Raw genomic sequence first — 24,225 nt, 5'->3', positions numbered from 1 at the left:
TGGAAACAGCTGCATTATTGTTTATTGAATTTTACCTTGCTTACAGTGACAAATAAGATTACCTACTGTCTGAGTCTGGTGCCATCTCTCTAAACACAAGATTCAGACACTAACACATACATTTCCTCCCTCTGTAATTTTAAGGCATCTTTGAATCACAAAATTTAGTCAGATGATGTCCTGAATGATGGATTCTGATCTCTCCTGCTGTGGGTGGATTTCCCCAGACCTCATCCACGGTGTATCTGACATCACTTCCCCAGAGAGGCCAGGTAGGCATACCAGAACAGAGCTGCTATGTTGGCAAAGAGCACCCGGAACTGCCAAAAGAACAGTCATCAGCCCATGGTGAGTGGGAATCTTGACCATATCCCTCACACATCAGTTACCCAAGATGAAACTCATCCCTCCAACTGTTTGTTGCTTGATCTATCTTACCTCCCTGCTACTGAATGTCCTGAGCCTTTAGTTTGGGTTTGGTAGGATCCAGCAGAGGTAGGAGTACAAATAAATCATCCTCTCCTAATAATGTTCTTGCTGTGACCCAGTACCTAATCATCTGGACTTACCTTACCTCAAAGCACCTTCAGTCAGGCGCTCTCTTTTCCAGGAAGACAGTCCTGTGACAGTACCAATCTGTTCCTGTCTTTCTAATTATGAGTCTTTGGCACTAGGGCACAAAGCAGTGCTTAACAATACTTGCTGCATAACTTCCCTTCCCCTTAAACATTCCTCTGCAACTATCTAAAATTACAATCAACCCTAACCTCATAGCCCTGCTCGGAAGCAGTTTTCTGGCCTCTTCATTCCTCAACCCTCCAATCCCTCTCTACTTTTCCAGGATGCCTTCGGGTCTGTGGCCCTCTTGTATACACTGGGAAGGTCTTTCTTCACTATCTCTTTGTGACTCTGAGTGTAGGTTCTAGTACTATGAGTACAACTGTCCCAGGCCCATACTAAGGTTTGGTCTCTACCCCGAAACTTTCTTTACTTTCTTCCAAACCTGTAATCACCCTTTTCTGCTCAGACCTAGAGAGGCCAAGCAGTCTTGCCCATTCATGTTAGCTCTCTGCAATCACAGAGAAAGAGCTTCCACATAAGCACTACTCTGCACTCATCCAAGGGAACCCCATTTTTCCACCTCTTAAGGTGGCTCCAGAAGACTCTCTTTGTGGACCTGAATGTCCACCCATTCCAGAGGGATGTACATAACATAGCCTTGTAAACTTGACACTTTCTCTGGCCTCAAGACTCCTGGCTTCCTGGCCATTTCTTTCCATCTTCAAATGTCTCAGGAACATTTTCCAGATTTGTGATTTGTTCTCCCTCTCTTCCCGAGCTGATGTGGGATTCCTGGTCCTCCTGCCTCTGCTTTCAGAGTGAAGGATTACAGGCCCTAGCATGCCTAGCTTGAATTGTGTGCTTCCTACTCATTCTCCAAAGCAATCTACCTTTAGCTCCTCGTCCATCCCAATATGATAAACCAGATACTTGTGGCGTTTTGTTTTGTTTTGTTTTGAATTTCCCGCTATTTCTGCTAGGGTTGACCAGCCCTTTGTTATATTCTAAATGTCTGCTGGTTTTCTCCTACTTTGTGGTCTGTGTGATATATGTATACATATGCAAATGTGGGTGGTAGGTATATGTGCATGTTAAGTAATACATATGTAAACATGAAGTGAGCATGGGTGGGTGCTCTATTTATGTGTGTGATATAAAGTGAGGCCTATATATGGAATGATGTGTATGTAGTGCGTATGGACTTGTGTGTATAGTGTGCTCTCTCATTCATTAATTCTCTCTTCCCTTCCCTGTGTATGTGTGCATAATGTGGTGGTCTGTGTAGAGTGTGGTCTCCATGGCATGTATATTTGTAGTATATACAGTGTATGTGTATGCTCAGTGGACAACCTCCCCCTTCTTCTACCCAATGGAGTCCTTTGTTGACCCTACTCTGTTCCTCCTTCTTCAGTGGCCCCTAGTTTGTGAGCTCCCTGTAGGAAATATGCTTAACAGACAACAGAAGAGGGTTAAGTTTCTGGCATAAACTAAGGCTGGTTATCCAAGAGAGGTCTGTTTGGAAGGATGGCCATGGTTGGCAACTTGGAAGTCATAAGGTTCCCCATCTTTTCCTTCTTCAGTGTACACAGACCTAGCTCCTGGGCTTGAAACTTGGCAGAGGTACCTAGTACCAATTCTTCTATCACGGTAGAACCAGACCCAGAGCAAGAGAAAGAATGCCCCGGAGGAAAGAAAAGTCTGCATCTCTGAGGGCCCTTCTCCCCTAGAATTCAGCAGAATCCTGTCACTCACTGTATAGAATTACTGGGACTGTGAATCCTTCCATTTGCAGAGAAGTCTTAGGAAAACATGGGGATGAGTCTGGCACAGGAGAGGTAGTCTATAGCAGCCTGAAGCAGTGCACAAGTGATAGCATCTGAGGAACACTGAACCAGCTGGGTAGTGGTGGTGCATGCCTTTAAACCCATCACTTGAGAGAGGCAGGGAGATCTCTGTAAGTTCAAAGCCGGACTGTTCTACAGAGCAAGTTTCAGGACAGATAAGGCTACACAGAGAAACCGTGTCTCAAGAAACAAAACAAACAAGCAACAAAATAACAAAGCAAAACAAAAAAAACTCTGGAAACCCCTGACTACTCTTTTCCTGTGCTCTCCACTGCTCAGTGGTCAGGTTCACCCATCCTTCAGCAGGCAGTATCCACAGCAGCACCTGTGTGCCTACAAGCACTGAAATTCTCCCAGATATCCCCAAGGGGCCTTCTCTATGAATAGCCAGCCCCTTGAAGATCCTGTTTATGCCATGGTCTTCCTACTTACCTGCTCTACTTCACAGTTGCCTGCTCCCTCTGAGTCCAATGAACCCAGATTGTTTCAGTTACTAGAAAACACTTGAATTTGCTCAATGGGGAAGAAACAGCTGCAAAGGAGTCCCTGTGTAGTTTTGCAGTGATGAAGCCAGAGCTCACGGACACTGAGCAGGAGTGGACCGGAACTCCAGAAACAGAGGAATACATGGCTTGAGAGTACTACCACTTGTTAGAAAAAGGCAGGCCTCACCTGCAGGGGCACATAGTTGATGTTAATGAACTGCAAGGGTGTCCACATCCTCCAGTTCATTTGCAGTGCAGGCCAGAAGCCACTCCTCATCTTGGCGGCAAAGGCACTGGCATCCTTCCCCTGCCAGGAAGATAAGGGAAACTGTAAGCGGTTCCTCCAGCCATAGCAGGTGTAATGTGGCACCTTGACCTCGACAGTGATTTGTAAAGCCTGTCTGTATTATAAAACACACCTGCATTCACCACCCTGCAGCTAAGAGGAGTCAAGGATTAAGGTGAAAAATCTTCAGTTACACCTCAGTGGCATGGTGTCTGTCCCAGTTAGCGCCTCATCGCAATCTGATGATGACCGGTGCTGGGGCCAGACTGAGGGCTCGGTTATCAAGGCTTTCCACATTAACTGCCAAAGGTGATTAATTTCCACTCAAAACTTGTCAATTTTTAAAAGATGACCCCCACGAAATGTTATCTGAAAGAATGAATGTATTAAGAGTAACACATTGGCTGGGTGGTGGCAGCACAGGCCTTTAATCCCAGCACTCAGGAGGCAGATGCAGGCAGATCTGAGTTCTGAGTTTGAGGCCAGCCTGGTCTACAGAACAAGTTCTAAGACAGCCAGGAACTACACAGAGAAACCCTGTCTTCAAAAAACAAACGAACAGCTAGGCGATGGTGGCGCACGCCTTTAATCCCAGCACTCGGGAGGCAGAGGCAGGCGGATCTCTGTGAGTTCGAGACCAGCCTGGTCTACAGAGCTAGTTCCAGGACAGGCTCCAAAGCCACAGAGAAACCCTGTCTCGAAAAACCAAAAAAAAAAAAAAAGAGTAACCACATTGAAAAGAATAGAAGCACCTGCCTTTCCCATAGTTATTTTTTAAAATAGTGTAAAATTATGGCAATGGTGGCACACTTTAATCCCAGCACTTAGGAGGCAGAGGCATGCAGATCTCTGTGAGTTTGAGACCAGCTGGGTCTACAAAGTAAGTTCCAAGACAGTCAGGGCTACATAGAGAAACCCTGTCTTTAAAAAAAAATTATGGTAATTAAGACAATCTGTAAGCCATAGTAAGAAACTAAACAAAATGAAAATACAAAAACCAAAACAACATGCAATGAAAGTGAAAATCTAGGAAAAGAACCAAGTCTAAATAATGGACTCAGTGTATAAAAGTATGAAATTATTTTGAAATACTGGAGATTTCAGTAAGTGGGAGACAATATGCAACGTAAGTGCAAAAAATGGAAACAGAAGTCTATTCCCTGTAAACAAAAACAAAACTCAAAAGATAGAAGGGAAAGTATAGACTATTTTTCTTGGTATCTTATCAAGATGTATCAAACATGGGCTAGAGTGCTGAGAGCCAGGCAGGTGATTTGCCCTGAAGCCCTGAAGTATAAGAACACAGTTCTTTTTCTAAAATCACAGAACCAGTAATGGCCTGGGGCCAGGGGCTAGGGCCTTGGGGGAGCTACAGCTCTGGGTCCTGAGAAACTAATTCTTTCCATCTAAAGGGCTATGGTTGTTAGTGCCAAGCCTGTTTTGTGCACTGTCTGTGACGCTCTGTCTCATTTTCCCCCCGAAACCTGTATATAAGTTGTGGTACTCCTTAACAAACTTGCTTGCATGAGCTATCTGCTTTTGAAGGACCTCCTGGCCCCAATTTTCCTATCTTCTTTATTTTCTCTTCCCTGATCCTCCCCCTTAAGACCCTGTTACTTATGAACAACCTACTGGTCCAGGTCAGAAGCTAAGAGCGCTCTTCTCTACCAGAGAACCCCGGTTTGATTCCCAGCACCCACATGGAAGCTCACAATTGTGTGTAACTCTAGTTGTAGGGGATCCAGTGTCCTCTTCTGGCTTTCATGGGCACCAAGCAAGCATATGACATGCATGCAGGCAAAACACTCATACACATAAAATACAAACATCAAAAAGTTGAATAAAAAAACACACACAATCACTAGAAAGTATTAAGAATATTTATACTATCTTTCTACCAGAGAATCCAAAGGGGAAAGAGTACCAGAGTCGAATATGAAGTTTTAAAATTTCTGTGTGGAAATACAAACACACACACTTACTTATTTATACAAGTTTACATTTTACCTTTATATAGACATTTTAACTTACATGAAAGTTTGAAACACCTAAAAAATGGGAAACTTACTTGCGATTTGTATTCGTGAAAAAGGACTGTTATCCTTAATATATCCAAACACACAAGTTGATTTCAATTAATTTCAGTACTTGGGAGTTGGCAGGAGGATTGAGAATCTGAGGTCATCCTTGGCTACATAGCAAGTTCAAGGCCATCCTAGGCTACACGAAACCCTGTCTCAAAATGTACCCTTCTACAGGGCTGGAGAGATGATGGCTAGTCCTCCAGAGATCCTGAGCTCAATTCCCAGCAGTCACATGTTGGCTCACATCCATCTGTAATGAGATCTGGTGCCCTTTTCCGGCCTGCAGGCAAACATACAGGCAGAACACTGTATATATAATAAATAAAAAGAAAGGAAGGAAGGAAGGAAGGAAGGAAGGAAGGAAGGAAGGAAGGAAGGGAGGGGAAAGAAAGAAAGAAAGAAAGGAAGGAAGGAAGGAAGGAAGGAAGAAAGAAAGAAAGAAAGAAAGAAAGAAAGAAAGAAAGAAAGATTGATTTCCATAAAAGAAGCAACGTTGGCCAGGCAGTGGTGGTGCACACACAGCACTCAGAAGGCAGAGACAGATGAATCTCTGCATTCTGAGGCCAACCTGGTCTACAGAGCAAGTTCTAGGACAGGCTCCAAAAACCCTGTCTTGAAAAACCAAAAAGAAAAGAGAAAAAAAAAAGCAAAGTTCATGGAATACACAGCATATGGTATATAAAGTGTTTGACCCTATAAATAATGGTAAAGAAATTAAAATATTTTCCATCTGATAGTTACAAACCCTTTTTGAAGGGTTTTGCAACAATCAGGCAACCTTGAGATTTTTGTAGCACAGATCTATTTGGTAAAGCCATGTGTTAGTTTACTTTTTATATTTTTATTTATTTGTATTTGGAGACAGGATCTCACCTTGCAGTCCAGGATGACCTTGAAATTGTAGCAATCTTCCTTTCTCAGTCTCCTGAGTATATCAATTACAGGCATAATAAGCCACTAAGCTTGGTATAGAATCATATTAGTATAGAAAATATACAAGTAAAAACAAAAACATAAACAACTCTATAAAAGTTATCAAAATATTTGGAAACCAATTCTATGATAGAGTAGTACACATCCCTCTTTGACAACAGATGTGGTGACAAGACCATATGTAACAACTGTCACGTTGATTATGAAGTTTATGACTTCTACTAGGAACAGACAGGCACTATTAACACTCCTGTAGTCTGTTTCCTAGGTTCACAAGGGAAAATAGAAAGCTGAAGAATAGCGAGATGGCTCAGCAGGTAACCCGAGACCCATATAGTGGAAGGAAAGAACCAACTCTTCTGATCTCTACACACGTCCTTTATAGTACATACATGCCCATACACATGCACTCAGAGAAACCAGGGAAACATGACAATGTTATTGTACACATCAACACAAAGAAGCTTTGGCAGCATGTATAAGACACAAACACAATCAAGCCAGGAAATCACAGTATGGAGTTACTGGAAATTAATGGCTGCTGGGAAGGGAAAGTCAGTTGAGTTTTTTTGGTTTTTAATTTTTGGTTTCTTTTCAGAGATGCAGTCCCTGCGAGGTCTATATCCCATGCACATACAGGCAGTACTAAGTAAACACAGTAGTTTTTAAAAAGAACACGTGAAGTCAGGTGGTGGTGGCACATGCATTTAGTCCCAGAACTTGAGAGGTAGAGGCAGGCAGATCTCTGTGAGTTCAAGGCCAGCCTGGTCTACAAGAGCTAGTTCCAGGACAGCTAGGACTGTTACACAGATATCTCAAAAAAACAAAACAAAACAAGAACACATGAAGTTGGGAAAGAAAAGTAGTGTGGGAACAGGGGTGGTTTTGATTAAAATACATTAGATTCATGTATGAAATTCTAAAATAGGAAGGAAGGAAGGAAGGAAGGAAGGAAGGAAGGAAGGAAGGAAGGAAGGAAGGAAGGGCAATCCAAGTTCAGACCTTGAGGCCCACCCTAGGAAGGGGGCTACCAATAAATCTGTTAACTGGAGATACAGCAAGTGCCAGAAGAAACACCCACCTCCAACAAGTTAATGATGAGGAAGAACAGCAGCAGAAAAGCTGGTGCAAAGAGCAGGCGATCCAGAAGGAGCCTCTTGACAATGGCCAAGGGAACCTCAGGAGGGATCCAGTACTCCATGAAGAGGTAGAAATAGTGACTCAGTGGACCTGTGACAAAGAATCTGGAGTACCACAGGGGTTTGAGCAGGAATGCAGTTCTTTCTACATTTCCTTCTTTGGTTCAGCCTCACACCAAGATTCACCTCAGATCCTAAGCTCTCTTTTCTTCCTCCAAAGTATTTACTGACCACACAAATTTGTATAGACCTCTTTCAATCAGTTTCAGGCTGTCTTTCTGCCTGAAAACACTGAAGTTACTTTGTCAGTTCCTGTACTTGGTCGGCTGGCAGTCATGATGATGGTCCTGGCTAAGATATATGTTCAGCTGACTCCTCTATATTCCAGGCCATTATGTTATCTGTCCACATCTGTGCCCACAGGCCTAACAGGCTCTAAGAAGTAAACAGACATAACCCAGCCTGGCCAACTGTGAGCCAAGAAGTGACCAGAAGTGAGTTTCACAAAACACAATAATACAGAGGGGCAGGAACCAGGGTCTTTCAATTCCAACAACCAAAGTCTGTAAAGAAGGCTTTCAATTGGACTTTCCCGTACCACTGTGGGCTACAGTAGGGCCAACAACTGAAGTCTTTGGCAGACTAATACCTAGTGAGAGGGTTAAATGCCTTAGCTGATCTTGTTACTTGACAAAGTATGGGAGACATGGCTTTATAAACGTTATAGTAAATGACTCAAATTATTATTCTTGGAAGCTTTTATGAGATTAAGACTGAGTCTCAGTTAGTAGAGTACTTCCCAAGCATGCCAAGAAACCTTGGGTTGATTCCCAACACTACAACAAACAAAAACTAGGTATGGTGGTACACACCTATAATCCCAGCATTCAGGAGACAGAGGCAAATGGTTCAAGGGATATTATGAGACCGTCTCAGTATGCCCTTCTTACACACACACTTACACACACACACACACACACACAAATAGTGTTTCTGATTATTTATTTTAAATTTATTTATTTACTTCTTGAGACAATGTCTCACTGTAGCTTTGTCTGACCTGAAACTCACTACATAGATAAGGTTGGCCTCTCAGGTACTGGGATCAAAGACAGGTACTATCACGTCCAGCCAAATGATGACAATAAGTGATGTCTAAGTGGAGATATACATGAAGTTATGAGTTTAATCCTAACACCACACACACACACAAAAAAGGTTTTTTGTTTTTAATCATTCTAACTGAAAAGACCTTTGAATCATCTAGACATCTTTCTTATTAGTGCTGGCCAAAGAGCTCAAGGTGGATTATGTTTTAAAGGTAGATCTCCCAACATAGGAAGACCAGGTCTGGAACTTGTGGCAATCCCACACTGCCTCAGCTTCCAAAGGGCTAGAGCTACAAGCCTATGTCGTTACATCCAGTCTCTGATGCTTTTTTGTTCTGTTTTGTTTTGTTGTTTTGTTTGAGACAGGGTCTCACTATGTAGCTCTGGCTGTCCTAGAACTCACTATGTGGACCAGGCTAGTCTCAAACTCACAGAAACCCACCTGTCTCTGCCTCTCAAATGCTGGAATTAAAGGAGTACACCACTACGCCCGGCTCTCTGATGTTTCTTAAAGAATTAGTTTCTCTTTTGGTTTTTTAATTTTATTTTCTAGTTTCTGTGCATGGATGCTTTGCTTGTAGGTATGTCTGTGCGCCATATATGTGTCTGGTGCTTTATGACGTCAGAAGAGGTCATCAGATCCCTTGGAACTGCAGTTAAAGATAGTTGTGAACTGCTGTATGGGAGCTGGGAATCAAACCTGGGCTTTCTACAAGAGCAGTCAGTGCTCTTCACAGCTGAGCCATCTCTCCAACCCCAGAATTAGGTTTTCAAACCAAAGTATTCCAAAGCCTTGATTGATGCTGGCAGCCAGCTTTGTTGTGTTCAGTCTGCAGAGGTGATCCAGCTCTTGGTGGCACTTACCCATAAACTAAATATCGGAGAAGCCCTCTGACATCTAGACTTTGAGAGTCTTTTTTCTGCTTCTTCTCAATCATCTGGGCCAGAAGGTTCCCAAGGGCTGACAAAATGCCACTGTGGAGGAATAGGCAATCAGAAATGAGTAACAGACCCAAAGGCATGCATGGCAACAATACAGCTGCTGTAAGACCTTGCTATGGATCATGGGATGAGTCCTTACTAAAGCAGCTTGCAGGTAAAGCCCCTAATGGTCTCTATAGTACAACCTAAAACCAGAAACACAAGTGAGCATAGTGAGAGCTCCACCTGTTGGACTGCATGCCTTCCAACATTCCCACTGCTGCTCCACTGAAGGCATGGGTGTAAAGGGCAAGACTAAGGATTCGCATGAGAACATTTCTGTAGTTGACTGTGGTCCGTGGGCTGTACACATCTGGATGGGCTGATATCTGTATGCAGTTTTTAAAAATGTTTGAAATGGGGCAGAAGTCATCAGGGATTTTTATTTTTCTTTATTTTTCTTTTGACTTGCAAAACAAGTCAGAAAACCTGCTAAACAAATTCTAAAAGAGCTGTAACACTTCTGTAGTATTTCTGTATAAATTTACACTCCTAAAGTAAAATTTCTGGTAAAAAGACAGGGTCAGTTGCTTCTTAAATTTGAGTCTTGTCTTAGTTTCTTTTCATATGGCTGTGACAATACCTGTCAAAAGCAACTTAAGAGAGCAATGTTTATTTCAGTTCCACAGTTCTAGGGTACAGGCCATGGTGGCAGCAAAGTTAAGGCAGCAGGAGGTTGAAGCACTGGTCACAGCACACCCAAAATCAAGAAACAGAAAGAATGAGCCGGGTGTAGTGGTGCACACCTTTAACCCCTTAATCTCAGCACCCACGAAGCAGAGACAGGCAAATCTCTGTGAGTTCTAGGCCAGCCTGGTCTACAGGGGAGTTCCAAGACAGCCAGGGCTACACAGAGAAGTCTTATCTCAAAAAACCAAGGAGAAAGAGTGTATCATGTCTTAATAAAAAACCAGAGACAGATATTGGGGTTCAACCTGAAGTTCAGAAAAGCAAAACAGCCAGACACTGGATCTTACCTCTACCCTAGTCCAAAATGGCAGTCTGCTTCCAGGAATCCTCAGAATGAGACTGTGTCTGAGAGCTGTCTTATATTCCTCTCTAGTGCTGGGATTAAAGGCATGCACCACGACCACCCAATTTCTATGGCTAACTAGTGTGGTTACTGGGATTAAAGGTGTATGTTACCACTGCCTGGTCTATGAGGCTGTCCAGTGAGGCTGTTTTACTCTCTGATCTCCAGGCAAGCTTTAGTTATTAAAACACAAATGAAATATCACTACGAGAGAGACAGAGAGACAGAGCCATAGACAAGGTATGCTGCTCAGCGAGCTTCAAGTCAAGGATCCCAAGGTGCCACCCATAGTGGGCAGATCTTCCCACCTCAATTAAGGTAATCAAAACAATCCCTTACTGGCATGCCTAAAGGCCCATCTCCCAGGTGATTCTAATTTTCATCAAGTTGACAATGGCCATTAACTATCACAAATCTATAAGCTGTCTTCTAAAAACTATAAAATCCCAAATTTTTAGTGTGGTTCATAAGGACCCCTTTGACCTAACCCTTGGTTACCTCTTCCCATCCACGCCCCCTTTTCATTGTCTCCACCTGCACAGTCCTCATGACCCCCCCTCCAACATGCACTGAGCTCCTGCCTCAGAACTTCTGCACTGTGAACTCCTGCTTCTCTTCTGTGTGCTTCTGATCAATGTCAACAACACAAGAAAACTTCCCCAACTGCTCTAGGTTACATATTTATCACCTGCCTTTTTCGTTGTTGTTGTTGTTTAGGTCTTCACTCCCTGAGAGAAAAGGCCCACATATCTATTTTAAACACAGCAATATGTCCAGCACACAGGAAGAACTCTGTACATACTATCAAAGTCTCAAATAAGGACAAACATAAAATTCGCTAATAAAAATTAACAGAAACCGGAATAGTTAAGAAATCGAACGATGTAGATCAAAGGGCAAAGGGCAGAGCTCACCAGCAACAGTGCTTAGCACTCAGGGTTGGAATGGTTGTCCCTGGCTCCCTGGTATTCATAAGATTCAAACTGCAAGGGCTACTTACTGCTTGTGACCCAACACAAAAACAGCATTTCCTGGCTAAGCAGAATTTTGGGCGCACCTTGACGCAGGACTTTGTCACGCACATTGCTCCTGGCTCTCAGTCTTCCTCACGCTGGGACAACTTTAATACAGTTCCTCATGTGGTAACCCCAAACCATAACACTATTTTCATTGCTACTTCATAACTGTAATTTTGCTCTTATGAATAGTAAAGTAAATAACTGATATACGACCCCTGTGAAAGGGTCATTGGACACCCCCCGCCCAAGGGGTCACGGCCCACAGGTTGAAAACCACTGCCTCACAGGCTGTAATTGCGCAGCCTGATCTGCCAGCGCCCTTTCCTTTACCCTGCACTGCGCGAGTCCCTCCCTACCGGCGCCCGTCCTTTCCACTCCTCCTTCCCGTGTGAACCCACCTGCTGACGGCTTTGGTAAACACCGGATACAGCTTTAGGAGCAGCAAGTATTGGGCGAGCGCCCGCCGCGGAAGCGACCCGAATTCGGATTTCGCTCGCAGTCTTGACGCGGCTGGTGCCATCGCCGTCCCAGCTCTAAGTAAGCCCCGGCGCTCACCGAACAGCGGGCCATCAGGCAACCGGCCCAGGGCACAGGGCACAGGGCACAAGGCAGGGACGACCTGACATTTCCTAATCTCCCGCGGCCCCCAGCGCGCCCGGCCGACCCCGCCGCGCGCGCGGCCAGCCGCCACATATTTTCCCCCGGTCCCTGTGCCCCACCCTCCGTGCTCTGGGGCCCATTGGAGAGCCGAGGGCTGGGCGGGGCGGGGTGGGGCGGGTCCTGTGCCACGTCTGCCCGACGCCTAAGAGCCCTGCCTTCTCATTGGCCGGAGCTTTGATCTCGCGAGAGTAGGTGAGAGCGCGCCAAATTTTCCCGGGAGTGTGAGGAAACTTGTGAGCAGCGCAATGGTCCTCAGGAACAGCGGACGTCGGCACGCCGAACCTGGCGCGGACAGCGAAGGCAGCCGGTGAGAGCCGGCGTCCTGCCGCGAAGGGAGCCAGCTTGAGCGGGTGCCGTGTCGGGTGGAGCGGCGGTGTGGGCGCGCGGCCAGCCTGGGCGGGCAGGGCGGGCTCCCGCCTTCACCTTGTGTGTTTCTGTAGCGTTATCGAGATGCCAACTCACTCCGTAGCCCAGGCTGCATCTCTAGACGTATTTGTGCCTGTTATGTGACTTTACTATAGGAGAACGTCTGTTTTCATCAAACAAGGAGGGAACAGGGAACCAAAAAAAGATTCTGTCTTGTCCAGCTTAGCGAAGTAAATCACTGTTTATTGGGATTCTCAGGGAAACCTCAGTTACTCATGGGCACCTGCACCACCAAAAGTCCCAACATCATGCATCAGCAGGAGATTAGAGTACGGGGACAAAAACAAAACAAAACAAACCAGATGCGTATATCTTATGTTGAGATTGGTAACACTGCCTAGTGGCAGAAACAGTTGGGTTTGCTGTGAGACTATTCTGAAACATCAGAATGGGAGCCCTAGTTAAGCAGAAACCCTTCCCAAAACTGAGTGGTGTTAGAGTGTTTTCCTAGCATATGTGTGAAGCCTTGGGTTTGATGTACATCTCCATGACAGCTATGGTAATTGATCTGGACCAGCAGGTAGTTTAGTAATAGGTTCCCAAATAAGCGATGACCGGGGGATGAGAAGATAAGAAAGTTCAAGATCAGGACGTCTCCTGCAATCTGATGGCTCACGTGAGCAAGTTTATTAAGTACATCAGCCAGGCAGTAGTGGTACATGCATGCATTTAATCCTAGCCCTAGAAACAGACGAATCTCTCTAAGTTTGAGACCAGCCTGGTCTACAGAGTGAGTTCCAGGACAGCCAAAGCCACACAGAGAAATCCTGTTTCAAAAAAAAAAGTACAGCATCTAATTTACAGGTTTGTGGGTAGGGGAATAGGACAGTGTCACTGAGCACAGAGCAGCCTTGAATTGACAACCTTAGACCCTTTAGGTGGGAAGAGTTGGCTTCTCAGGATCTGCAGTCACAGGCTATTACTTGCTCTACCAAGCTCACCCTTGGCTTACAAAAGCAGCTATGTTCCTTTTCCATACATCAGGGCCTCAGGTAGAGCCTCACTCTAACCCTCAACATTAATGATAGCTTCTGTGCTGGCTGCTTCGTGTCCAGAATGCCATGAAAAGGCACATGAGGTGGGCAGTGCTCTTGGACTGTTCTATTCGTGCTGTACATCAGTTTGCGAGTGAGAGGTATGACGTAACTCACCTACCTACTGTCACAACTGCTTATGCTTTCTTCTCTTTTTTTTTAATATTTTTTGAGACGGGTTTCTCTGTGTAGTCCTGGCTGTACTGGAACTAGTTCAGTAGACCAGTCTGGCCTTGAACAAAGAGACCCTCCTGCCTCTGCCTCCTGAGTTCTGAGATTAAAGGCATTCACTGCTGGTATTTGTTTGTTTGTTTTTTAAGCTAGAAATGGAATGCAACCTCACGTGAAAATACTATACTACCAAGCTACATCACCACCAAGGACATGCCCTTAATCATTCAACTTTGCCAAGTACTTGATGTCCCTAGACCACATGGAAAGCTGTTATTAAAAATAATAATAGGCAGGCAGTAGTGGCACACTCCTCTAATCCCAATACTGAGGAGGCAGAGGGGGGCAAACCTCTGTGAGTTCAAGGCCAGCCTGGTCTACAGAGCAATTTCCAGGACAGCCAAGGCTACACAGAGAAACGCTGTCTCGAAAAATCAAAATAATAATAATAATAAAATAGCATTTAGAGACTTTTTTGTTTATATTCACACACACCCAGCTCCCTAATTCCTCCCGGATATATCCCTCTCCAACTTCAAGACCATGTTTTTTTTGTTATTTTGCTTTTCAAAACAGGGATTCTCTGTGTAGCCCTGGCTGTCCTGGAACTTACTCTGTAGACCAGGCTGGCCCCAAACTCACAGAGGTCTTCCTGCCTTTGCCTCCCAAGCATTGGGATTAAAGGTGTGTACCACCATGGCCTGGCAAGATTACCCCCACCCCTTTTTTTAATAACCCAGTCTGCGCTGCCTATGTACTTCTGGATATGGTGGCAAATAACAACTTTTAATTTATACTTATACTATATATCCTGTATACTTTATGTGGATTAGCTCAATTAATCCTTGCAGCAGTCCTGTGAGGAAAGCTTGTCTCATTGGGGCTGTAGGCAACGGTAAAGAGTGTGAGTTTTAAATATAACTGTCTCTTTTTTTCATTGAGTAAGGAAATGTGTGGTACTCTTCAGAGATGCTGTTATGAAAGTGAACTGAGATGTATCCTCAGAGTGCTTTGACACTGTGTAGTAGTCATTGTCTTTGTTATGTTCATCTTTGTTTTTCTATTTTTGTACTATTGCTGAATAAAACGTAAGGTAGACAGCTTAGAGGAAAGCATATTGGGAGGAGATGAGTTCTGAATGAATAATTTTCTAGTCTACTTTACCATCAGGGTGGTATTTAAAGGGCAGAGAGTTTTGTGCTCCTTAGAAGTAACACTTCATTCTGCCCTGGTTTTGAAGAATATCTAGGTACAGACTAAAACTATTTTTTTCTAGCAAAGTCAGAAATAGTTTATGGTTTTAATTAGAGGTAAATCCAAGCAAGATGTAGTAGTGCATACCTGTAGTTCCACCACTTTGGAAGCAAGGGCAAGAAGATTATAAGGGTTTTTTGTTTGTTTGTTTGCTTTTTCGAGACAGGGTTTCTCTGTAGCTTTGGTGCCTGTCCCGGAACTAACTCTTGTAGACCAGGCTGGCCTCGAACTCCCAGAGATCTGCCTGCCTCTGCCTCCCGAGTGCTGGGATTAAAGGCGTGCGCCACCACCGCCCGGCCAGAAGATTGTAAATTTAAGGCCAGCCTGTGACTGTCTAAAAGAGAAGCATGGAGATTTGGGCATGGCAGTGCACACCTCTAATAGACCCAATACTTGGGAGGTATAGGCAGATGAATCTCTAAGTTTGAGGCCAGTCTTCTCTACAGAAGAAGTTGCAAGACAACCAGGGCTACAGAGAGAGAGAGGGAGGGAGGGAGGGAGGGAGGGAGGGAGGGAAGAAGAAGAAGAAGAGGAGGAGGAGGAGGAGGAGGAGGAGGAGGAGGAAGAGGAGGGGGGGCAAGCATGGGAGTGTTGAAGTAATTGTTGATTTTCACGTACTTGTCAGAAATGTTGAAGATCCTTACTGACCCAGTGATAACGTATAACCAGAGTGAACGCTCAGTATCACAGCAGCCAATTGTCATCAGTTAGATTGCACCAACTGCACTTTTACACATGTTTAGTTCTGTATTGTTTCATCACATATATGTTCATGACTTTATCACCACGTTCAAGACACAGAATGCGTGTCACAAGAATTTAGATGCTGGTTTTCATGACCAAGGCCATTCCTTCTCCCTCTCCCGTGTCTGTCAACTGGTGATCTGTTCTCCGTCTCTATAATTTTATTTTTTAAATGCTGTGTAAAATGGCACAGTGAGATGTGTAGTTTGGGATCATTGGTTTAATTCTCTGGAGATCTATCCAAGTTGTGTTTATCAAATTATTGCTGAGTATTCATATATGGATAAACTAAAATTACTCTTGATGAAGAATATCTGAATTGTTTGCAGGTTTAGATTTTATAAATAATGGTGCTGTGATAATTGCATACAAATTTGTGAAATGAAATTTTATTTCTCTTACATAGAGCTTAGCCTTGCAATTCTGAGCTTTGTGCAGTTTTAATATCCCAAGAAGAAGAAGCATCCTGGTGTGGCTGCTGTTTTTTTGTTAGTGTCCTGGTAATAAAGTCAAATAGGTTGGGGTTAGGGCTTACCTTAGTTGTGTTTTTCCTATAAATGCTGGTTTTTTGGTGTTTATTTATTTTCACTGAGCCTTCTGCCAGCCTTGATGTTTTTTCAGGGACACGTATGCCATGCCATATCAGAAACACAGAGACATCAAGTATTGTGGCACATGTTTTTAATCCCAGCACTTGAAAAACAAGCGAGTGAATTGCTCTAGGTTGGAGTCAGCCTGGTCTATGTAGTGAGACCCTGCCTCCTAATCAAAACAACAACAAAACACATAGATGAAAGATAGGGATCTAGAGTGGGAAATGTTGTGAATCGTAAACCTGATTCTCTTCTTTTACTCAGGGATGATGGTTCCTCTTCCTCAGTCTCAGCACTTAAGCGTCTGGAACGGAGCCAGTGGACAGATAAGATGGACTTTAGGTTTGGTTTTGAGAGGCTGAAAGAGCCTGGAGAAAGGACGGGATGGCTCATCAACATGCACCCTGTAAGTATCTGAATGAATACTATTCAGTCTTTGCTTCTACTGGGTGGCTGCACCTGTTCCTATAATCATCAATCTTGTCTAATGGATTAGTGATAGGGAAGAAGGAAGCCATTGTCTGAGAAATCTACTTATTGGAAGTGTTTTTTCTTTCCTGTTTAACATGGAGGCCACAAAATGACCACCATGGTAAGACCAAGGTGAAAGCTATATTTGGCCATCAGCAGAAAGCTTTCAAGAATTATTAAAGAGAAATTCAGAAAAATCCCCATTGGGGAACCATTATAATGCCGTTTTATGAATGAGGCTGGTGGTGTTTGTATAGGGGCAAAATAAAGGACTAAGTGCAAGGATTTTGTCTTTAGAGTTATGAGTTTCTCAAAGAGTGGCCCTGAAAGAGCTCTTGAGCTGTGTAGAAGATGATGTGCTTATTTTCAATGGTTCTCCTACAGACTGAGATTTTAGATGAAGACAAACGCTTAGTCAGTGCGGTGGATTACTACTTCATTCAAGATGATGGAAGCAGATTTAAGGTAAGCCCTTGACCTAAGAAAACTAAAATCTAAAATAAGGGCTATTCATTCACTCAGGGAGGAAATGGGAGGCTGCTGTGTGCAGTTGCTTACAACCTATCAAGAACATGGCCCCTATGAACTTCATCAGTAACATTTAAAATATCCTGAGGGGAGGCAGCTGAGGAGGTTGAATAGTGTTGCTTCATGGGTTCTTGCCCGAGAGAGATGTGCAGATCCAAATTTCATGTATGCCATATCGTTAAAGAGCTGTGAAAGGGCTGGAGCGGTGGCCCAGTGTTTAAGAACACTGGCTACTCTTCCAGGAGACCCAGGTTCAGTTTTCAGCAACCTACAAGGAAGCTAACAGCTGTCTGTAACTCCAGTTCCAGGGAATCCAATGCCCTCTTTTATTGTCTGTGGTCATCAGATACACACTTGGTACATAGACATACATTCAAGCAAACACTCATACACATAAAATGAAAATAAATCTTTTTTAAAAAAAAAAAAAACAAAAGCCCTCCAGGAAGTTGCTCATAGGTTGCCACTCTGAAATCTTTTTTCTCTTTTTGACTTCATTGTCACATCCTTTTGGTGACTTTTATAGGTGGCCTTGCCCTATAAGCCGTATTTCTACATTGCATCCAGAAAGGTAAGTCTGTGCTTGGTAGAAACCGGTCAAATGATCTATTCTTATTCTACCAAATGGATTTCAAAACTAAAATGGGTAAGTAAGAAGATAGATCTTACTAATAGGAAATACATGAAATCTGGTCCTGATTTAGGGTTGTGAGAGAGAAGTTTCATCTTTTCTATCCAAGAAGTTCCAGGGTAAAATTGCAGAGTTAGAGAATGTCCCCAAAGAAGATCTGGACTTGGTGAGTATCCCCAGACCTTCCAGGGGCAAATGAGGCTGGTGTCCACACTGTCTATAGAAGATGGTTTTGCATGAGATAGAGGGTCAGGTCACTTACTGGGTAGTGGGGCAACCTGGAGGATTAGAGATGGTGGTATTGTCAGTGCCGCATGCAGAAGTTAGTGAGCTAGATGGTTTGACTTGTGTAAGTGTTTACCTAACAGTCTCATTAACTCATGAGCTGTCATTTTACTTTAAAGCCAAATCACTTGGTCGGCTTGAAGCGGAGTTACATCAAGCTGTCCTTCCACACTGTAGAGGACCTTGTCAAAGTGAGGAAGGAGATCTCCCCTGCTGTGAAGAAGAACCGAGAGCAGGACCATGCCAGTGATGAGTACACAGCAATGCTCTCCAGGTAACTTTTCTTCACATGAGCAAAGTGTTGGTTACTCCAGAATAACAGGTTGATACAGGCAGGAACTCTTCAGAGAAAATCTCTGAATGTTTGACTATGTGCAGACATTTTAGATGTCCTTTCTGTTAAGTGAGCACTAGCTTCCCAAGGCTGTATTCTGTTTTGTGCTTTCGTTCCTCTTACATAAGAGTAGGCTTGTGGCTCTAAAATTGAATTGCTGTGACAATGAGGATATTTTAGAGGGATCCCTCCCCTACCACTTTAGCAATCTATAAATGTTATCAAGTGTTTTGTTATATAAATGCCTTCTCCAGAGAACCTAGAGTATACAGAGAAATTTATGCAGAATACTAAGTACTATTATTTTTTGTTTTTGTTTTTCAAGACAGGGTTTCTCTGTGTAGCTTTGGTGCCTCTCTTGGAACTAGCTCTTTTTTGTTTGTTTGTTTGTTTGTTTGTTTGGTTGGTTGGTTGGTTGGTTGTTTCATTTTGTTTTTTGAGACAAGGTTTCTCTGTAGCTTTGGTGCCTGTCCTAGAACTAGCTTTTGTAGACCAGGCTGACCTCGAACTCACAGAGATCCGCCTGCTTCTGCCTCCCGAATACTGGGATTAAAGGAGTGTGCCACCACCACCTGGCTCTGTTATTAAATGTTTAGGCACATTAATAACAAAAAAACAAGGTAAGAACAAAACAGAAGTCTTGGGTAATTAAATTTGCATGATTTTAGAAACACTGATCACAACCTTTTGATAAAGAATCAATTTGAGAGCACATGCTTTTAATCCCAGCACTCAAGAGGCAGAGGCAAATGGATCTCTGTGAATTCAAGGCCAGCCAGGGCTTATTTAGAGAGACCCTGTTTCAAAAGAGACCTTATCTCAATAAGAAGCAAGGCAAGGACCAACACCCAATATTGGCCTCTGTTCTCCACGTGTGCATTGTGGTATACATACACACACTAAAAAGAAAATAAAATAGGGCACACACACACACAAAATCAGTTTGAGACTTTGGACATTGCAGTGTATCCCCCAACTCCAGACTTCTCCGGTGATGTCATACATTACTTTTTAGAATATTTTAAGATGTAGTTTGTAACTGAATCTGTAGGAATCTGTGAACTGTCTTTGATGATTGTCATTTTTCTCTCAAACCATTCCATTTTGAGCTTAGAGTGATGGATTGTATTGTTTTATTTTAATTTAAATTGCTTGTGTATTTGTGTGTTACTGAGGATCAAACCTAGAGCCTTGTGCATACCACTGACATTTTCCTTCTCTCCCTTTAATTGGTTGGTTGATTGGATTCAGGTTTTCACACTATAGCCCAGTTTGGCTTAGAATTCATTATGTAGACCAGGCTGGCTTTATATTAATACTTAATATTAATATTAAGGATAATCAAAATACTGTCAGCCTCATTTTCTTAATGAGGAATGGGGTGTTTTGCAAGGGTGGACTACATCTGTTAATACTGCAGCTGTCCACAATCTCTGTGGTGCCAACTCTGCTCTCTTCAGCTTTGCATGGAGCAACCTGCTAGTAGAGATGATGTGTTGGAAATATCCACACTGGGGGCCGGGAGGAGGTCCTCATGACTATAGTGCAAAGTCTAAACTTACATCATGAAAAATGTATACATTTCCAGTTACCTTACTTTTCTTTTTAACTGACCTGATGCTCAGGTTGGGTGATAATCCAAGGCCATTTCTTGAAAAACTGCCCTGGTCTTTACATCCTCCCCATTTGCCTTTGTGTTTACTCAGTTTGGAAGTTTTCACTCCCCCAGTACCCAGCAGTTCATAATTGAGTTAGTGGCTTTCTTGCTTACTCTCCAGTTTTCTGCAAGGAGGCAATGTAATTACTGATGAAGAGGAAACCTCTAAGAAGATAACTGACCAATTGGACAACATAGTGGACATGAGGGAGTATGATGTTCCCTACCACATTCGCCTCTCCATTGACCTCAAAATCCATGTGGTAAGGTGAAGGTAGCTATTGCTTGAGTTAAATTCAGGGGAGAGGGAGGCCTATGGATAAATCAGCACAGAAATTGATTTTTCTGGCAAATGGCTTGGTAGGTAAAGGCACTTGCTGCCCTGAGTTTGATTCCCCAGGACCCACATGGTGGAGGAGAGAACCAACACCTGCAAGTTGTTTGCTGACTTCCACACATGCATAATACACACACACATTCACACTCTAAGTAAATTAATTAAAATTTTTTTGTTAAATAAATAGATACTTCTGGATGGAGAACTCTTTAGTTAATGTATGCTTCATTATTATGCAGGCTCATTGGTACAATGTCAAATTTCGAGGAAATGCTTTTCCCGTGGAAATTGCACGACGAGATGATCTTGTTGAACGACCTGTAAGTTGTTGCCTCCTCTCAGTCCTAAAATCTATTTCTTCTTTAAATACTTTTTGAAAATAAAATTATATTATTTTTGAAAATAATATTTTCATTATTCTCTAAACATAAAAGTATATATTTGAACTTGTGTTAACCATAAACATCAATATTTGAACTAGACTGGATTTGAACCCTTGAGCTTTCATTTTAGGTACTTGATAGCCAAGTGACTGAGAGTAGGTTCATAAGTAGAAGGTATTAGTTCAGATACCACTTTTTGTCATCAGGAAAATCTTTGTCTTCAGTTTTCTTGTTTTCAAGATAAAAATGTCAACTCCAACAGTCACTTGCTAGTGCTGTCCTAAAGTTCAAATGAGACAGTGCATGTTAAGGAGCTTTGAAACTAAAGTGGTCTGATCAGTGATTATCCCTTGTATGTTTTCATTTTCATACCGTCAATAAATGTCATCATGGGGTTTTGTTATTGTCTTGAGATATGTGTGGTTATTTTATTTGTAGGCTAGTTAGTAATTGAACCCAGGGCGGAATGTGTGTGTCCAAAGGATGTATCCAAACCTGAATTCATGTTATATTTTGTCCTTCTAGGACCCTGTGGTTTTGGCATTTGACATTGAGACAACCAAACTGCCTCTCAAATTTCCTGATGCTGAGACAGACCAGATTATGATGATTTCCTATATGATTGATGGCCAGGTGAACAGACACTCTTCTTTAGAAACTCAAAATAGGGCTGGAGAGATGGCTCAGAGGTTAAGAGCATTGCCTGCTCTTCCAAAGGTCCTGAGTTCAATTCCCAGCAACCACATGATGGCTCACAACCATCTGTAATGGGGTCTGGTGCCCTCTTCTGGCCTGTAGACATACACACAGACATAATATTGTATACATAATAAATGAATAAATATTAGAAACTTAAAATGCTTTTGTGGGGATTTTGTTATTGTTTTTGAAATGGGGTGTCACTGTGTAACTTAGCTTGGCCTCATATGCTTCATGGTCCTCCTACGTCAGCCATCTGAATTCTGAGATTACAGGCAGGTACTACTATGCCCAGATCACCTTGTTTTTGTGGAATTCTTTTAAATTAGTTTCTTGAGAAGGCTGAGAGTCTATCTTAACTTTTCAGTGGTTGACTTGCATTGTCTGCTCATAAACTTTACCAGGGCTACCTCATCACTAACAGGGAGATTGTTTCAGAAGATATTGAAGATTTTGAGTTCACCCCCAAGCCAGAATATGAAGGGCCCTTTTGTGTGTTCAATGAACCCGATGAGGTAAAGAAGCTTCCTATAGAAACTTCCTGGTGTTTGGTGTAAAGTGGGAAGAGGAAGACCAATTTTTGAGCGCAGGTGCTTGTTGCTCAGTGAGCTTCCTCTTCCATGGCCAAGGCTAGAGTGGGTCCTTAGCATATGGGCTGGTGTGAAACTGCTGCTTCTGGGTATTTGGGGAGGTATTTGCAATTTGCTGAAAGCAGAGAAAAGGGTCCCACTGACTTATGTGGTTCGTTGAGCTTAGGTCCATTTGATCCAGAGATGGTTTGAGCATGTCCAGGAGACCAAACCTACCATTATGGTCACCTACAATGGGGATTTTTTTGACTGGTGAGTTCTGCTTCCTGCTGTGGGTAATTGTGTTAGGGAGAGGTGGGAGTGGAACAGGTCTGCCTGGTGGTATCAGTTGTTTTGTTATTTTCACAGAGAAGTGTCTCCTGGGAGCGATCTTTCTGCATTCAAGAGGAACAAAGGAAGAATTGAAGACTCATTTATCCCATTGCTTGTCTCTTGTTGTTAGGCCATTTGTGGAGGCTAGGGCAGCAACCCATGGACTGAGCATGTACCAGGAGATAGGCTTCCAGAAGGATAGCCAGGGGGAATATAAGGCACCACAATGTATCCACATGGACTGCCTCAGGTATGTATATACCACATAGTAGGGGCTCATCACTATGATCCCATGAGTGATAGATAAAGGTTTCTTGTGCAGGCTGGAGCCTCTTAAGAGAGGAGGTTAGCCTCCAAGAAACAGGTTTGGGTTATAGGGAGTTGCTGTTTGCTTGTTGTTAGTCTTTTAGTCAGTAAGTATGTTAAACTTATTGTATGTTATAGTCTGCAGGGTAGAAAAGCTGGGCTAAAAAGAAACATAGATAGAGCAAGATTCTGGTACTTACATAGATGAGGTCAAGATGAGTTCAGTATGCTTCATGCTGACTGAAAGCAAGTAAGTATCACAGGTATTGAAGTCATGATGTTTGGAGCATATGTCCACGCAGATAGGAAGACAGATGTGAATACACAAATACAGAGAACAGGCTGGAGAGAATGGCGCCTGAACTGGGCAAAGAAATGAATTCCATCAGCCACCACAGGTGTATGAGGTCTGCTACTGTTTGTTTACTCTGATGATATTTCAGCATTTGGATTAGAGGGAAGCCAAGAGATTGGGACTGATTTATAGGGTAACAGGTGGTAGCTTGACCAAAAGCATTGGGTAAAAAGAGACCTACAGTCAGGTTTGCTAGTATGGGCTGGGACTTTAGGGATGAATGGATGCCTGAGGTCTCTGCTCAGTCGATTTGGAATGGGAAAGAGTAATTTTGAGGTAAGAAAAGATTCTGTTGAATCATGTTGGTGTGAAGCCTTTGTGCACTTGGAGGAGCCCGAGACTAGATGGTGTCACCTAGAGCCATAATTTCCCCTTTTTGTTTAATTAAAAAGGAAGATTTTAATTTAAACATAGTTTCCACATATAAATATAATTATACACAGCAAAAGAGTTATCCAGTAAGAATATATTATAGTTACAATATCTAGTCTATTTGTATTTGGCAAATTTGGGGGAAGTATTCTATTATTTATTTTATCTTTGTGACTCTAAAGTTTTACATGGCTGTTTGAGACTTTCATCCTAAATTAGGGTCTCATGGAAAGTCCTAATAGATGGTGATCTATCAACTTTAGAAGTGTAATGAGAGAAGGCCTGAGAATCTATAGAGGAGGAGGCCATGGAGAATTTAGAGAAGAAGTAGACAGCTGCTAGTACAGAAGTTATGAGAGGTAGAGATTTAGATATGATCACTGGGTAGTATAATCCCTAACAAAGGTATTAGTTGTATAGAGACAGGTTCCATGTTGAGGAACTACCTTCTAGGGTGTGTGTGTACGTATAAAGGCCAGAGGTCAATATCAGGTATCTTTCTCCATTGCTCTCTGCTTCATGTTCTGAGATATAGGAGCTGGCAGTGAACCTAAAACTTGCTCCTTTGGCTAGACTGGTTCAACACTAAGTCCCTGGGATCCATTTGTC

The 24,225-nt window shown here is 43.0% G+C and overlaps 2 protein-coding genes and 1 non-coding gene across 6 annotated transcripts in view; 1 reads left to right on the top strand and 2 right to left on the bottom strand.

Annotated features, from left to right (window-relative positions):
* On the bottom strand, positions 1-12,170 carry Pxmp2 (peroxisomal membrane protein 2). Of its 3 annotated transcripts, XM_075981586.1 has the most exons (6): positions 11,873-12,168; positions 9,306-9,416; positions 7,275-7,437; positions 6,134-6,185; positions 3,078-3,197; positions 1-320 (listed from the first exon to the last, which is right to left on the bottom strand). In XM_075981586.1, the coding sequence occupies exons 1-5, from the start codon at positions 11,992-11,994 to the stop codon at positions 3,100-3,102; spliced, it is 546 nt and encodes a 181-aa protein (XP_075837701.1). In that variant the 5' UTR covers positions 11,995-12,168; the 3' UTR covers positions 1-320; positions 3,078-3,099. The 3 variants fall into 3 exon arrangements, with proteins under 3 accessions (XP_075837701.1, XP_075837710.1, XP_075837692.1); XM_075981595.1 differs by lacking the exon at positions 7,275-7,437 and having other exon boundaries at positions 11,873-12,170; XM_075981577.1 differs by lacking the exon at positions 6,134-6,185 and having other exon boundaries at positions 11,873-12,162.
* On the bottom strand, positions 9,825-9,885 carry LOC142842809 (U7 small nuclear RNA). Its single transcript, XR_012909472.1, has one exon. It is a non-coding gene; the product is annotated as a U7 small nuclear RNA (small nuclear RNA).
* A 184-nt stretch (positions 12,171-12,354) lies between the features above and the next one.
* Positions 12,355-24,225, top strand: part of Pole (DNA polymerase epsilon, catalytic subunit) — a 56,699-nt gene continuing 44,828 nt past the window's right edge. For both annotated transcript variants that reach the window (XM_075980975.1, XM_075980964.1), the window contains exons 1-12: positions 12,355-12,441; positions 16,621-16,762; positions 17,212-17,292; positions 17,882-17,926; positions 18,060-18,152; positions 18,391-18,545; positions 20,384-20,525; positions 20,839-20,919; positions 21,508-21,615; positions 22,086-22,196; positions 22,438-22,523; positions 22,714-22,833. In XM_075980975.1, the coding sequence (XP_075837090.1) occupies positions 12,380-12,441; positions 16,621-16,762; positions 17,212-17,292; positions 17,882-17,926; positions 18,060-18,152; positions 18,391-18,545; positions 20,384-20,525; positions 20,839-20,919; positions 21,508-21,615; positions 22,086-22,196; positions 22,438-22,523; positions 22,714-22,833 (1,226 nt within the window). In that variant the 5' untranslated portion in view covers positions 12,355-12,379. The remainder of the gene's footprint in view (positions 12,442-16,620; positions 16,763-17,211; positions 17,293-17,881; positions 17,927-18,059; positions 18,153-18,390; positions 18,546-20,383; positions 20,526-20,838; positions 20,920-21,507; positions 21,616-22,085; positions 22,197-22,437; positions 22,524-22,713; positions 22,834-24,225) is intronic.

Source organism: Microtus pennsylvanicus, chromosome 1 (assembly GCF_037038515.1).
Source record: "Microtus pennsylvanicus isolate mMicPen1 chromosome 1, mMicPen1.hap1, whole genome shotgun sequence".
Lineage (NCBI taxonomy): Eukaryota > Metazoa > Chordata > Mammalia > Rodentia > Cricetidae > Microtus > Microtus pennsylvanicus.
The sequence above is the reverse complement of the archived record's forward strand: the minus strand, read 5'-3'. Positions and strand labels throughout refer to the sequence as shown.

Bases quoted from the DNA above. Each gene is read 5' to 3' on its own strand.
- Pxmp2 (XM_075981577.1), bottom strand. From the start codon at position 11,994: ATGGCACCAGCCGCGTCAAGACTGCGAGCGAAATCCGAATTCGGGTCG. The intron at 9,417-11,872 runs GTGGGTTCACAC...ATTCCTCCACAG, and splicing joins TTTACCAAAGCCGTCAGCAG to TGGCATTTTGTCAGCCCTTG. The intron at 3,198-7,274 runs GTGGGTGTTTCT...TCTTCCTGGCAG, and splicing joins TCATCATTAACTTGTTGGAG to GGGAAGGATGCCAGTGCCTT.